General features: G+C 35.5%; 1 protein-coding gene across 3 annotated transcripts in view; it reads left to right on the top strand.

Annotated features, from left to right (window-relative positions):
• Window positions 1–15,109, top strand: part of LOC135205584 (general vesicular transport factor p115-like) — a 489,349-nt gene extending 474,240 nt beyond the window's left edge. For all 3 annotated transcript variants that reach the window (XM_064236360.1, XM_064236368.1, XM_064236352.1), the window contains 3 exons: window positions 502–660; window positions 8,154–8,351; window positions 8,491–15,109. In XM_064236360.1, coding sequence (XP_064092430.1) covers window positions 502–660; window positions 8,154–8,351; window positions 8,491–8,700 — 567 coding nt within the window. In that variant the 3' untranslated portion in view covers window positions 8,701–15,109. The remainder of the gene's footprint in view (window positions 1–501; window positions 661–8,153; window positions 8,352–8,490) is intronic.
• Window positions 15,110–15,625: the final 516 nt, after the last annotated feature.

The following is a 15,625-nucleotide window of genomic DNA, read 5'->3' as shown; positions in this document are numbered from 1 at the left end:
TGTGCATCATATGTTAGCTTTATTTTGCTTGATAGAGCTTTCAGCTATGAGTTGTAGTTGCCAGTTGGTGAATTTCGAACAAAATCCTCTGAAATTTGTCGCTTCACTTCTGGAACTTACTGTACCAGCTAAAAAGCCATGTAGTCCATAGGTAGTACATTGAAGTTAGGGTTGTAGCATAAGACAGGGTTTCTCCTGTCAAGGGGATGTTTTTCTAGTCTTCTAATTTGACTTGTGTATCTCTGAAATGACAAGAGGCATTAGTAAAGTGATAAGTTTGGACTATCTGGAACATATTTTTTCATGCCAGTTTTTTTTATTCTTTATAGTAATCAGGTGCAGTACAGAGGGAATAAAAAATTCTTGCATGACTTCGGTGACAACTTTGAAAAAATAATTTTTAAACCCATAAATGAACTATAGCACTATCCTTGTGTTAAGAAATTTGTGAATCAGTGTGAATGTTTCCCTTTATTTTTCTAAGAATATATTTTGTTTCAGACGGGCACTAACGAAGTTCAAAATTTGTGTAAACAGTTAGAGGACTTGCAGCTTGTCCTTTATAACAAAGATTGGGAAATCCAGCAGTTAAAAGAGAACATGAAGAACAACTCTAATTATCCCCAAGAAAATTCTTCAGCTGAAGAAACAGGCTCTAAAGTGAGTATTTTTATAAAGGGTTGAAATTAAGTTGTAAGGTTTTAGGCAGCAGTTGTATAATCAGTTTTACCATTTACAAAAGGTATCATTTAATCATTGTGCTCTATATTTTATCGTATCAGTGCACTGGATCAACATGTAGTGGGCATCATTATTGTTACTGGGAATGTTATACTGTGTACGTGTCTTGGATCAATATTTACTTTATTTTAGGCCTTTTCAGGTTATATAGATATACTTTGTTGTCTTTTCACACCAAACTTTCATTGCTTATGGTAGTTTTTATAATACAAAGGTATTTTTTCATGAGCTGATAAAATGTTCTGAGAAAATGTTAAATATATCTTATAATGGTCCAAGGTTCACATATTATTTTGTCTGTCAGAGAAAAACACATTCCTTCTGTACATGTGGAATATGGATCCACAGGTATGTCATGGGAAATAGCCTCAGTTTTTGTGCAAGCTGTATCTGAGATAAGCAAGCCTTTTGAGGTTGGGAGGAGGGCACTCAATATATGATGAACCCCCTTGAGATTCTTGCGACTTCATATTCAGTTGTGCAGATTGCCAACCCTTGATATTTTGATGAGTGTTCATAGACATTTTTTGGTCTAACCCTAGTACATTATTTTGGCTTTGCTGTATTTTTGTTGTTTCTCATTTTTATTCATATTACATCATAGTACAAGTAAAGTGGTACCTCGAAATATGAAAGTCCCAGCTTTTGAAAAATTCAAGTTACGAAAGCAAATACGAAGATTTTTTTGGCTCTACATAAGAAAATAGTTCGGGTTACGAAAGGTTGTTGCTGTAAAGTCCCGAGATTCGCCTGGACCACCGTTAACAACTTTAATTTTTGCGCGCCGCCAACTGAGTAGACTTGCCACCATCCTCCCGCTCTCCCATTGGTTCCTGATGCTAGTCACTGCCATAAGATCCTGCTCTCCTGTTGGTCAGCATCTCTCCCATCGTGCTCTACGTAAAGGCGTCCTTCGCTCATTGCTTCGCACCAGCATTTGTGTACGCACGCGGAATTCGTTCGTTCTATATGATTTTGTTTATTAACATAAATTCGTGTTAATGATTTCGTTGTACTACTTTATCGTGTTGTGTGAGAACTTTAGTACATATACTACATAACTTAATTACGTACAGTATACATAGTCATGGGTCCCAAGAAAGTTGCTGAAGTTCACGGAAAGAAGAAGATGCTTTCTATGGAGATGAAGATAGAGATAATTAAAAAGTATGAAGCTGGCATGTGGTTGAGTGTGACCGCTAAGGAATACGGCCGAAATCTGTTGACGACAGGCACCATCCTTAAGCAGAAGGAAGCCATCAAAGCAGGTACACTTTCCAAGGGCGGGACTATTTTGTCTAACAAGAGGAGCCACGTGCACGGCGAGATGGAAAGGTTGCTTCTTGTCTGGATAAAAGACAAAGAAATCGCTGGCGATACGATAACTGAGACTACAATCTGCTTCAAGGCCAGTGCTATTTTCGGCGATTTGATTGCCTAGGCTGAAGACGACGGAGGAGAAGGGACATTGACGCCAACCCCAGACTTCAAGGCTTCTAATGGGTGGTTTGAAAAATTCTGTAAACGGACTGGCATCCATTCGGTGGTGTGACATGGGGAGGCGGCCAGCTTGGACACATAAGCAGCCAAACCCTTAATTAAGACGCTCAACGACATGACGATCAACGAAGGCTACAGTTCTCAGCAAGTCTTCAACGGTGATGAGACTGGCCTTTTTTGGAAAAAAATGCCTCGTCGGACGTACATCACAGAGGAAGAGAAGAAGCTACCCGGGCATAAGCCTATGAAAGACAGGCTTACGCTCACACTTTGTTCGAATGCCAGGGGGGATTGCAAGGTGAAGCCCCTACTTGTGTATCATTCGGAGACTCCTCGAGCCTTCAAGGCCCACAAAGTGCTAAAGGAGAAGCTTCCAGTGATGTGGAGGGCTAATGCGAAAGCCTGGGTAACGAGACTTTTGTTCACCGAGTGGGTAAATCTGTGTTTTGGCCCGACAGTGAAGAAACTCTTGGAAGGGAAGCACCTCCCTCTGAAATTTCTGCTGTTTTTGGACAATGCTCCTGCTCACCCTCCTGGCCTCGAGGAAGATATCCTAGCGGAGTATTCGTTTATCGAGGTTCTTTATCTTCTGCCTAACACCACCCCTCTCCTCCAGCCCATGGACCAGCGAGTGATATTGAACTTCAAGAAGCTGTATACGAAACATCTTTTCAAGAGATGTTTCGACATCACTGATACCACAAACCTCTCCTTGCGTGAATTTTGGAAGGAGCATTTTGATATCGTAATATGCATCCGACTCACCGATCAAGCTTGGCAGGAGGTTTCGAGGCGAACCTTGAACTCTTCGTGGAGGAAACTCTGACCTGATGCCGTATCTGCCCAAGACATTGAGGGATTCGACGTGGGCGAAGCTGATGCAGATTCAGAAACAGTTGACGATCCTGAAACTGTTTTACAACCAGATCTTGACGAGATTGTTGCACTCAGCAAGTCCATTGCTTATTGGTCAATTTAGCTTTATTATAAATTTTACTGGGGTGTTTTTGTAGGGCTTGGAACGAATTAGGCAAATTACATGTAAAATGCAGTTCACGATACGAAAAGCTCAGGTTATGAAGGCCGCCTCGGAACGCATTAATTTCGTATCCTGAGGTACCACTGTATTAAGTTTCAAATTGACACATAAAGAGCATTATATCCTGAAAAATGAATTTACAGTAGAAACCTTGCTATGCAGTAGATGAGTTTTGTGACTCATGAAATTTCAATGGGTAATTGCTTTGTAAGGATAAATTTTTCTTGTTTACAAATAGTTGGTTTCATCAGGACTCAATTAATCAAGAATATACATGAATAAATTTCATATGTTAGGTGATATTAAACAAATGGTGTGAAAACACGGAACTTTTTATAGGAGAATTAAATTGTGTTTAAAAGCAACAGAAATATAGTGCTTTGCTATCTGTCACATTACTGGGTTTCAAAGTCCCTCATCTTAGCAAATAGGTGTCTGTGTTCTTCATGCCTTGCTGGAACTATAACCTGATAGCCCTCACTGGACATTGCATAATGTTGTCTTCACCACGGGATGGAAAATGAAGATGGAGTGTTGTCATGGTAATGGCTCTATAGCAGAGAAACATATATTAAAGGAAAGGAAAATGTATCATCTTTGAGTAAGTCTGCAGCAAGGAGGCATTCCTGCACGTGTTTGAGGCGTCTGTTCTTGTGATTGTTCAAGAATACACTGGTGTTTTGGGGAACTCCAGCATACGGCCATCGTTAGAAACGCCACATTTTGAATATGAAGTAACATTTCATTGAGAGCCTTCTAAAATGTTCCTGTCGAGGGATGGTGATGTTCGCTGGTTATGCTCCGCTCTTTCAGCCTCGCCCCGAGATCAACGTATAGGACCCTGAGGAAGTAGAGGAATCATATAATCAGAGATAAGAGAAGAAGGTAGAGACGAAGGATAAGAGAGGATGCTGACACACAAGAGAGAGTGGGAATGGAAACAAGTAAAGCCTGCAGTTCGTAGTCGGAGAGAAAGAGAGAGAGATCCCGACGTCGAGTAACCCTGTCAGAGAAGAAACGTCCTACAAGTGGTTTTGAGGAGTAACCTGCACTTCAAGTTTCAAGACTAAGGCATTCCTTCCTGCAGTACAAAGATAAGAAGCCATCTAAAGTTTCTACTGGCCCCTTTTATGAAGCTCTCGCTTCGAGCACTGTTTTCCGCAGCTGCAAAACTGGCTGGCAACTATTTCATTGTGGCATTGTTTTCCCCTTTTCACATATTGTCAGATTTAATTTTATGTAAATAGGAGAAACTATTCTGCATTTATCTTTGTTAATAAGCTTGTAAATAAACTTCTGTTCTGTTTGAGTTTCTTTCTATATTTGTATCCCGAGTTTCAATTGTTGGTGTTGAATCCTTTTTGTTTATTGTAGTAAACCTGAGCGGATTCACGATCCGTAACAGTTGGCGCCCTAAAGCCAAGATATTTGGCATCATAACAGAGTGAAACAGGGAGAATATAGGAAGAACCGGAATGAGTGAGATGATGGAAGAGTTTGTTGAGTCTGGTAAGCTTACGTCTAGAGGGAAATGATCTCCGTGAGCATGTTGAAAGGAAAGAAAGAGACAAGTATGAGAGAGATGAAAGAGCAGCTGAGAGAGAAGTAATGAGAATGCAGCAAAAAAGAGAAATGATGATAATGCAACAGGAAGAGAGAAAGAACGTAAGCATGAGTTGGGAATCGCTCGTTTAATGCAAAGTACTCTTAACAGTCAGACAGGCGAGAACGAAAATAAAGCTTATGGTTTGGGTATAAGTGCAGTGTTGAAATTAGTACCAAAGTTTGATGACGAAGATTTAACGAAATATTTCACGTGTTTTGAGAAGTTAATGGAAAGAGTAGGTTCTCCTAAAGAAATGTGGACTCTAAATTTACAGTCAGTTTTGCGTGGTAGGGCGCTTACTGTGTATAGTTGCATGTGTAAGGAGGAATGTGAATATTATGATATTGTGAAAGAAACTGTTCTTAGCGCATACAGGTTAGTACTGGAGGCGTACCGTAAGAAATTTAGAAGTTTGAGAAGGGACGAGAATATTATGTATGTAGAATATGGTAAGAGGTTAGAAAGGCTATTTTGTGATTGGTTAACTTCCGCTAAATTTGATGATTTTGATGGTCTGAAGAACTTAGTAGTATTGTTAGAAAACTTCATAGATAACGTATCCCCTGAGATTAAGCTTTTATAGTAGATAGGTGAGAAGTATCTTTTGCAGGAGCAACTAGGTTAGCAGACGAATATAGTTTGACTCATTATTTAAGTGTCAGTAAGAAGCGAAATGATCCTTCGTCTGGTAGAGTACAAAGCAGTAAAGGTTTCTTTTCTAGTAATAGCAATGTGAGTAAAAGTGACTATTACTGTTATGCATGGGGAAACCTGGTCATACATCTTTAGGTTTGTAAGAATAAAGGGGCATTTAGTAGTTCAGAATTAACTTGTTTCTGATGTAATGAGAAAGACATTTAGTGAGAAATTGTGCAGTAGAAAGGATGGACGTTAAGAAACCAGTATCTCTAGTTAACCTTTCATCAAGTAGGAATGGTGTGATGAGAGAAACTGGAAATTTTATGGAGAATTTCTGTCAGAAAGTGTAGTTTCCTCTCATGGAGGAGGAGATTCGAGAGAGAGAGTCTTGCTTCTGGACACAGGAGCTGCTGTCTCCCTAATTAGGAGAGAGAGTGTGCCAAACAGGACAGAAATCAACATGGAAGAAAGTCATGTTAGGTGGATTTCTGAACACTTGTGTTCTTTGTCCTTTGTTGAAGGTAAACTTTGAAGTCCAGGAATGTCAGGAGAAGTGAAACTAGCAGTCGTTGACAGTTTGCCCGTTGATGGCATTGACATTATTGTCGGTAATGATTCAGCTTTATCCAAGTATGTGAATCCTTTTGTGAGAGAGATTCCAGTGCCTAAAATGGTAGTAACTATGTCAGATTTAGATACAGACATAGACTACGGTCATAGTTTGTTAGTGGATTCGAACAAGTGTGATAGAGGTGGCGAGGTTGATCTTGGCATGAGTGTGGCTGAGAGACCTGACTCTATCGTTGGTGACAGTGATAGCCGAGCTGAAGGTGTAGCTGTTGAGAATAACGTAGTCGATGTAGTGGAATCAAGTAATAGTTACTGTGATGAATTAGGCACTAACCTTTTGAATAAGGATGAGCTAGTCAAGTTTCAGAGAGAGGATGAGACACTAACCATTTTTAAATTGAAAGAAGACACAACATCTTAGGTCAGGTTGTCGTAGGCTTTTTGTTAGTACGTGGCGTTTTAAAAAAGAGGTGTTCAAGAATACAATCTCTTTTTGGTTACATGAAGCTATCAGACAGGCGTATTTGACTCTTGATGATTCTGCCGCGGCGTCTGTGCAGGCTAGAGCTCATGACATCAGGGGTATTTTTCCCTCTCTGGCTTTCAAGAAGAATTTGACTGTTCATAGTTTTGAGCACTGATACTTGGTTATGCCAGTCCACATTCACCTCTTTCTATATTAAGGATGTTGCTCACAGATCTATGGACTCTTTTTCCTTGGGTCCTGAGGTCGCTGCCCAACAGATCATGTAACTCATCGTTGCCCTTAACTGGGTACGTTTGTATCTTGCCTAAGATGATTGTGTGGAAGAGAGAATGAGTAAGTTGGCTGGTCTCTTATTTTTTTTTCTCTTGTTCCTTTCCTTCGTCCTACGGGCGGGTTGAGGAATAGACAGGTCATTCGCTTGGCTGGTCTGATACAGGTGAGTAAGGTAGTCATACTGGTAGTTTTTGTTGCTTTGTGTTCAAATCATAAAACCCTCTGACAGTAGCATATAGTACTCCGCTCTCTAGCAAGGGGGAGTGAGGAGTAATAACGAACCGTGATGCATTGGTTTGTTATCAAACAGTCAGAATTTCTCTTTAGTTCCCTACTGCAATGAATCTTCCCATATATCATTGTATGTAACCCAGTTGGCTGAGTTGTTGGATATCAGTTTATCTAGCTTCTCATGGGCATTAGTCCCTCTCCTGTAAATATTTCTTTTGAAGTTGGACTGGTGGGTTGGCCCCCAGTCAGTTAAAGATGTCTGTACCTCCCACCAAGTATAAGACCGAAGGTTTGTTTGTGTATGAACAAATGACAAATTTTCTAAGACAATTTGTATTTTTCATAGCTATAAACTTGAGGTCTTAACGTTTTACTGCCCACCTCTAGCCGCCCCTCTGTCTTGCTAAAAGACATCCTGGGTTGGGAAAGGCTAAATGTGATAGCGTGGGTGTGTGGTCTTTGACCAGTTTTCACCCAAAATACGCACGCGTTGCCAGATCTCACAGATTCCTTGATTTTTCAATCTCCAATTTTTTAACAGGCTCCAGCTAGGTGCTAGAAAATTATCCTATTGTTAAGAGCGAAGGTTTGTAGCTATGAAAAATACAAATTGTCTTAGAAAATTTGTCATTTTTGCACTGTTTTGGAATATCTGTGTATGTCATGAATATAGTGCAATTTCCTGGTACGAATTATTGTCATGAGACTGATTCACAATATATTTTTAATCTGTCTCTTACTATTTTAAATTTTATTATTGACTAGTAGTATATACTACAGTATACAGCTTGAGTCCTTTTGGTAAGGGGTACTGACAAAGATGTGTAAGGGTAGATTGGTTTGCGTTGACTAAGTGTATGTGTAGATTTGGTATATTTATTACTAATGCATTTTTTTTTTGGCTTATACCCTATGTCTAGTATGTATTCTTGCAAAGTTTTCATTTATCTGTCAAGGTAATGAACTTGTAAACTAGTGAAATTAATTTTTTTTTTTCTAAAGGATTTAAGGAAAATATTTTCCATGCCCTTAAGACAAAAGGTAATTAAATTTTATGTTGTCATCAGGTCTTGTCCCTGGAGAAAGAACTGGATCAGTTAAAAGAACTGAACAGTAAATTGAGGGATGAAAACATCTCGATAGATGGCCAACTTCAAGACTCCCTTTCTCAAAATAAAGAACTTCAGAAGCAGCTCAGTGCAGTAACATCATCAGAGAGTACTGTATCAGCTTCATCAGATGCTAAAAGATGTAGAGATCTAGAGGTAGGTTTTAGAATAATATTTCAAACATGCAAACTTCCTCAGTTCTAAACATTCTGTTATCACAAGGATAAATGAATACCACATAACTCAGTTGTTTATTGATGACTTATTTGATGCATCCTGTGTAATATTTTTCCAGGATGAGCTTGAAAATCTTAAGAAAGAGCAAGAGGACCTCTTGGTATTGGTAACTGATCAAGACAGCAAAATGTCTGACTACAGACATAGACTGAGAAGGTATGGAGAAGATGTTACAGATGATGAGGATGATGATGATGAAGATGCAATGTATGGTTCACTCACTGGCTCTTACGATGACTATGACGATGACGACGAAGACCTTCAGTGACACATGGTTTTCTCCTCATAGAGGAGCTGCAATTTCCCAGTAAGATTATGGGAAAAACTGAGGAATTTCATATCTAGGAAACTAACCAGATCAACCATATCAAACACAGAAGAAATTTCTCACATTTGATTGTAAAGCAGATCTAATGAAAGTTATTCATATACATATATACTTCATTAAAAAAATAAAAAATTGATTTATTACATGAGTAATAGTCGTGTTATATGAAATTCTCCCCAATTAAAGGTGACACAAAGATTTTAACCATTCATTAATATTCATGTCATTCTAACACATTACTGTATCAGGTTAATTAAAACAGGTAAATTGAAGAAGTGTAAACATTTCAACCAGTCAGTGAAATTTTAATTACTGGGACTTTACTACTGTACAGCAAAATTTAGTGCAAAAGTGGGTACTCTATTAATGTGCGCAGCAGTTAGAGCTGCTTAATTAATTTTTTGGAAATTGCGTATAAAATATGCACTTTAAGGTGACTGATTTCATCCATGTTTTCTAAACCTCATGAGTAATACATAGATAATTGACAAGAGCATAGGGATTTACAATGGAGTACCTCTTATAAGGAGACTATTCGACATAGAATTTAAAGAGAGAACATAGATGCACTCCTGTTAATTTATTGAATTATTGTAGTTACTTAGTAGTGTGTAACCTGTAAGTTTGACTCATGTCAGCTGTTGGCTATCACTCATAAATTAATATGCTGGGTATGCAATTCAAAGTTATCAGATTTATTGCATTACCACATGTTCTTCTAATTTCTTACTTGTTACTCTTTACAAATAATCCATAGCTTTGAGCCACATTACCATACTGGTGTGATTTATTGGGCATCATGGGATAAAAACTACAAGTATGCTTTCTAATGTTTTTAAAACTATTTTCTGTTGATCTCATCAGTCAGATGCCTCTCATTCATATTCAGCACATTTTATCAGGCAACTTTGATCTTGCTTACTGAATCAAGGGGAATGGAGCTTAATAAGTATGATCAGTATCCTTTTAGCTCCATGTCATATCTTTGGCATTTTGTGTTTTATAGTCAAGTCTCTACAGATTTTGAGAGGAAAACTAGTGGTTATTAAGAAAAAGGGCTATAATTTTTATCACATTTAACCATTTTAGAATTGAAGGTGAAATGAATTTGAAGTAATAAGAAGGAAAGGTAATTGCAGTTCAGTCATTAATCAAAATCATATAGCTTATTGACGATGCAACGTACCATTAGTAGTACTGTATTTTAGCATGGATTACTGTTGCTAATACAGAAGGTGGCAGGTACATAACATTTCATTACATATATTATTCTGATGAAAAGAAAATTTGTATATAAGCGATGTATTCATATATATAAAATTCTTACCATAAAATAGGAAATGGTAGTTTCATTTTTAAGAAAACAGCAAATTCTGGCCTTTAATTTTCAAATCAAAGGGTATGTATTTGATTTGAATACGTACAGTAATGTCAAGTTGAAGAATTGATTCAAATGGCATCCATCTTTCCCTTAGTGAACTGATATCAGATGGAACCAGTGAATATGCTTAATTATAGTTTCTAAGAAAATGTTTAATGCCATATTGCTAACATCATTTAGAAACATTGCAAGTGGACATTTTTAAGAATTATGGTCTTGTGCTGTAAACAGGAAACTGAGGTGTTAAAGGATCTTAGCTTACAAACTAGTAAAGAATCATACAAGAATGCGACAGCAGTCTAAAAAATATTTTGATATCACTTTGAGGTGATGTTGAAATAGGTCTGTCCACAATGGAATGAAGTACATTCTACATGTGTGATAGATGGTAAAGTGATTTATGTATTCCCATATATTTTTCTTTATAAAACTTAAGGTAGTAGAACAAAATTATATTAAATAAAAATATAGGATGAGATTTCCATTATGAGCCATCGCACATATATTTTTTGAGGCTTTTCCAATGGAATTGCTACATTGTGTTCTCAAAACTAATAGACATAAGAAAAGATTAATTTCGCTGATAAATAATCCTTACATATTACATTGCTCTAACTGACTTTTGTTAAATTATAAGAACTAGGAATATTCATGGTTAGATTTGTAATCTCATCCAGGAATAATTTTCATTATATAGGTAATGGGAATGATGATCTTTTGATTGTTCAGTAAGATTTATTTTCATGATGTTGTACTAGTGTTTTTGTCAGTATTCCTAGGAGTGGCTTTGGTTGAAACATCTTTATAAGTGAAAAATGCTTATCTTGTGTAGGACTCTCATTTTAGAATCAGTATTGATTAAAAGATGACTATTTGCATTTATTGAATTGTTATTGTAATGTTTATATAATGATATTGTATTGCATATTTGTATTCTCTAGTAGTAGGAAGGCGAATACTTTAATGCAAAATGACATTGAGAGAAGGTTGTTTTATGATTTTTGAACCTTAAAGGTCATATGTTTTTAGCATGACATCTTTTCATCCATTGGCCATTTACATCAGAGGTCCGAGCAGTGCACTGCAGCATATGACCTTTGCAAAGCTCCTATATGTTATCCTAAATTTTAATCCTTTGGGATTATTCATAGATTTTTATATGGTTGTAGTTGTGGCTTATTAAATTTTTTTTTTTGAAAGTTTTTGAAAGCTAGCACTAATGGGTCATACTACATAATCAGTTCATTTACAGTAGTGAGCATGAGAACAGTAGATGCAGATGAAGTTACATTCTTTTATGAATTTTAAGCTCTGTAAAGTTTTTATTTTAATTATGGTCACATATATAGCATGCCATCTAATCATCTGTGGCCATAAAAGTTTTGAATTACTTCTTGTAGCCATAATGACAAGCATTAATTAATATCCTATAAAATGTTTTTAACAGAACATTACCATAGATTTTAGGCAGGTTACATGTTTCAGTTTTATCATGCTTTTTTTATAATCAAGGATTAGCTTAACATTTATTTCAATTTCCATCCTTGTTGATGAGTATTAGTGTCTTTTTTTATTTCTAGGGTTGAATATGGATACAGTATATTTTATTACTTGGCACACATGCAAAGAAATATGCATCTTGCTTATAATATTATGCTTAAAGACTATTCATGGGTTGAAGGGTGGAAGTTAAGGAAAAACCAAAATTTAAAAAATCAGACAGCTTGTAATGGAAGGGACCAAAGAGGATGAATGAGAAGTACAAGGTAGTTAAGAATGTAGCTGAAGTTCCAAGGAAAGCCACAGAGAGTGTATGAGTGCTACTAATAACTCAGTAGTTGGCACCTTCTCAGGGTACTATATGCATTTAAGACAAGACAGTCATCAATAAAAGTGTAATAAACTGGACTGGTTAAATAGCAGATAGATGTTTTACAGTAAGAATTGTACAACCATTTTCAAATAAATAACGAAATTAAAGAAAAATGACAAAAGACAAAAGAAAATTACCATATAAAGGATAGAGGAATATAAAAGCCAAAGTAAGTAATATAAAGAAAAGCAAAGGCAAACACAAATTGACCTTGGTTTAGGATTCAGTTGTATAGATTAAGGTGTGCCCTCTGTAATAAACCTTTTCACTCCATATGTTCTGTAGAAGGGTTGTTGAAACTGAAAATAAAAGTCAGAAAAAGACGGAACCTAACCCAAAATCTAAGTTGTTAAGGGATGATTTTGTCAGAATATAAACCAGCTCCGTATGGTTGTTTTCTTTATACTATGTTGGAAAGAGGTTAGTTTTATCAGTGAATAAATGATTGTAGAGAATCACTTCAAGGGTTAATCAGTGTATGGAAAGTTGGTTCTTGTTGAGTATAAACTTTACTTTACGTAGTACAAAACAATAAAAATTTGTCTTGATGGGATTCAATAGGATTTATATTTGATACAAGAGATGATTATTATTATTATTATTATTATTATTATTATTATTATTATTATTATTATTATTATTATTATTATTATTATTATTATTATTCTTAGCAATTTACGAATCTTTACTAAAAGCATATTCATCTGCTGCTTCATATAAGTGACTCGCTAATGTTTTTTAACTACGTATTATGTATGATAAATTTTTGAATTAACTAAATCTATGGGTATAACCATCCCTGTTTCATGGGCAGAACCAGCTCCGTTTCAGAGAATCCCTTCTTACCCCCACCCCCTTCCGAGGGGGGAGAGAAGGTAGGATGAAACCCCATTATAAACCATCTTAGGAGACCCCACTATAACCCTGCCAAGTTTCATGCCCATCAGACCAGGCATGTGGCCGTGATTGAATGACAGACAGACGGACGGATTGATGGACAGACATGACGCCCATAATAGTATAGTAAGATTATTATTATTATATTATCATTATTAGTAATTCAACCAGACCACTGATCAGCTTACAGGATAGACTGTTATTCAGATATCTAACTGTTTTTACATTTAGAATTATGAATTTATATTTTTGTCTTGAAGGGAAACTGGTAATTTGGACTCCTCTAAACAAGAGTTGACATCCCTATATGGATCTCTAGATATTTGCAGATCTATAGAAATGTTAAGAAAGTGCTGCTTTGTTGGAGTTATAAAAGGTTAAAGAATGTATACACTAACATTCCATGTTTTAATACGTGAGCTTTTAATGTCTTGTATTAGAAACAGCTCCATTGATGACATTATTTTGGTTTGTACCAGTTATCCCTGTGGAAACTTGTCATAACTCTGAGGTAAAGGATAAGTACATAGTCTTGGCAACAAACAAGATGATGATATTAAAAAGAAAGAAATCTTCATTGCTTTAAATTGTACTTCATCTAGCTTATGTGCTTTATTTTAATATAATTTTAGAAAATTCTTCAAGTTTCATTGTCACACGAGCGTTACATTAGTTGACATCAAAAGACACTTACTCATCATCTGGTCCTAATATCCTTGTTACTTACAAATTGCTTTTGATTTTTCTTTTCTTGCAGCTATATTTATGCCTTTTTTAATAGGTCATGATTTTTGGCAAAGATTCCAGCCTATTTTGTACTAAAAGATGCATATATCCAGTGAGTTATGTATACTTAATTTTCTTCTTTTTCTATTTTGCTAGGTCTACCTCATGCTCATTACAAAATGTTTTAAGAAGTAGTTTTACACCTTTTGTATATATACATATTTTATGATACATGAAAAATTAATCTACATGTGTTCATTTACTAATGCAAAAATATTAACCTCGCTGATAAACTAATTTGCCTTTCAGTATGCTTCTGTAGTGGATGGTAATGAATATAATATCTCAGAATAGTTTTTTAGTAAGCATAAATGTTGTACTACTATTTAAAGTTTAGATTTTTGTTTTTATTTTACATGTTGATTAGTACAATAGATGATTGTTAAGACATATTGAAGCTCAAAATGCAGCGGTAAATACCGAATATATATCCATGCCATTACTAGTCCAAACAGTGCAAGAGACTTTCTTAACATTAGGGATGAATATATTACAATCCTTTTTATGAATTGATCTGATGCCTTTTATGTTGATATATTTGAGCTTCTAGAATCTTATTGGTCTTTGGATATTAATCCTTTTTATGAAAAATATGTATGGGATTATTCTGTGGTCACTGCATCCCTTGTTTGTTGGTACAGATGACTTTTGCAGTTTTCTTTTAAGGGTGGCTACATTCCTTAACATAAATTATGGTATTTGTTCTGTTTTGATTTATATGATTTGTTAAAAAAATTCTTACGAAGATGAAACTTCTTGATAAATTATGAAAGAATGCTCTAATGCACTACTAACCCTGTTGTTATGATAGCTAATCCTGATGTTATGATGGGAAGTATTAGTGTTATTACCATGCTGTACATTGCTTAGAATCTGCTTGGAGAGGTTTCAAGATTGAGCAATGACATTCTTAATTCAGATGCCACTTTATTTGTAGGGGTTTGTAATTATTTCATTTCCTTTCAACTGAGTGTCCATTAACATGGAGCTGTGATAAAATAGTTAATTATTGTTGGGAGTATATAAATAAGATATTTTAAGTTTTATAATGCTTTACATGTTACTAAAGTGTTGCAGTCCTTTATTTATTATAGAATATTATAGCTTCTTACTTCATGATGTACAGGCAATGCTGTATAACTTATTGTGCAAAAGGAAATTTGTGTGTTTGATTACTAACATTAGGTCATGTAGGGATTATGTAGGATTAACATACAGCTTTGCAATTCTGCATGGTCTTTGGTTTTTGTGTTTTGTTTTTTTTATGTTTATGATAACATGTTTTGTCAAATATTGTAATATTCATTATTAGATTAATTTTTATTGTGACTTGCTTAACTTCATTTCAGCAGTCCTTGAGAAAACTTAGTTGTATGTATATAGTTCTGGAGTTAAATAAATCCTTTTTCTGAGTATGCTTTTGAGTTACCATTCATGAATTTGATAAATAATTGGAAAAGTAGTAACTTGCTCAATGTAACAAGGGAGATATAAATCAGTGCATATGTAACTACTGTTTATCTCTTTTGGATGAGTCAGACCAAATCTCATATCCATATTTTGATGAACTACAATCAGATTTATTCATGGAAACCAACCTAGCACACAATCCATATGATTTAACAATACATAGTGACCTCTAAACTTAGGGATTTCCTTATACCTCTTGGATACACTTACCTTTATAACCCTAAATTTAAGGGGAAATTAATAATGCACTAGAGTGCTTGGGTAAAAAATCCTACCAAGAATGAAGGAACTGCTTCATTTTATTTTATCAAAGGTTTCAGGCTTGTTGTGGCAACATTATAAAAATATTTATGGAAACTGAAAAGGTTAGATGTCATTGTGGCTGTTAGAATGAACAATTTATTATACCAAAATTAATTAGAATTAATGTAATGTGTGTAAATGGATCCTAGTTACAT

This window comes from Macrobrachium nipponense, chromosome 11, assembly GCF_015104395.2.
Source record: "Macrobrachium nipponense isolate FS-2020 chromosome 11, ASM1510439v2, whole genome shotgun sequence".
Classification (NCBI taxonomy): domain Eukaryota; kingdom Metazoa; phylum Arthropoda; class Malacostraca; order Decapoda; family Palaemonidae; genus Macrobrachium; species Macrobrachium nipponense.
The sequence above is the reverse complement of the archived record's forward strand: the minus strand, read 5'-3'. Positions and strand labels throughout refer to the sequence as shown.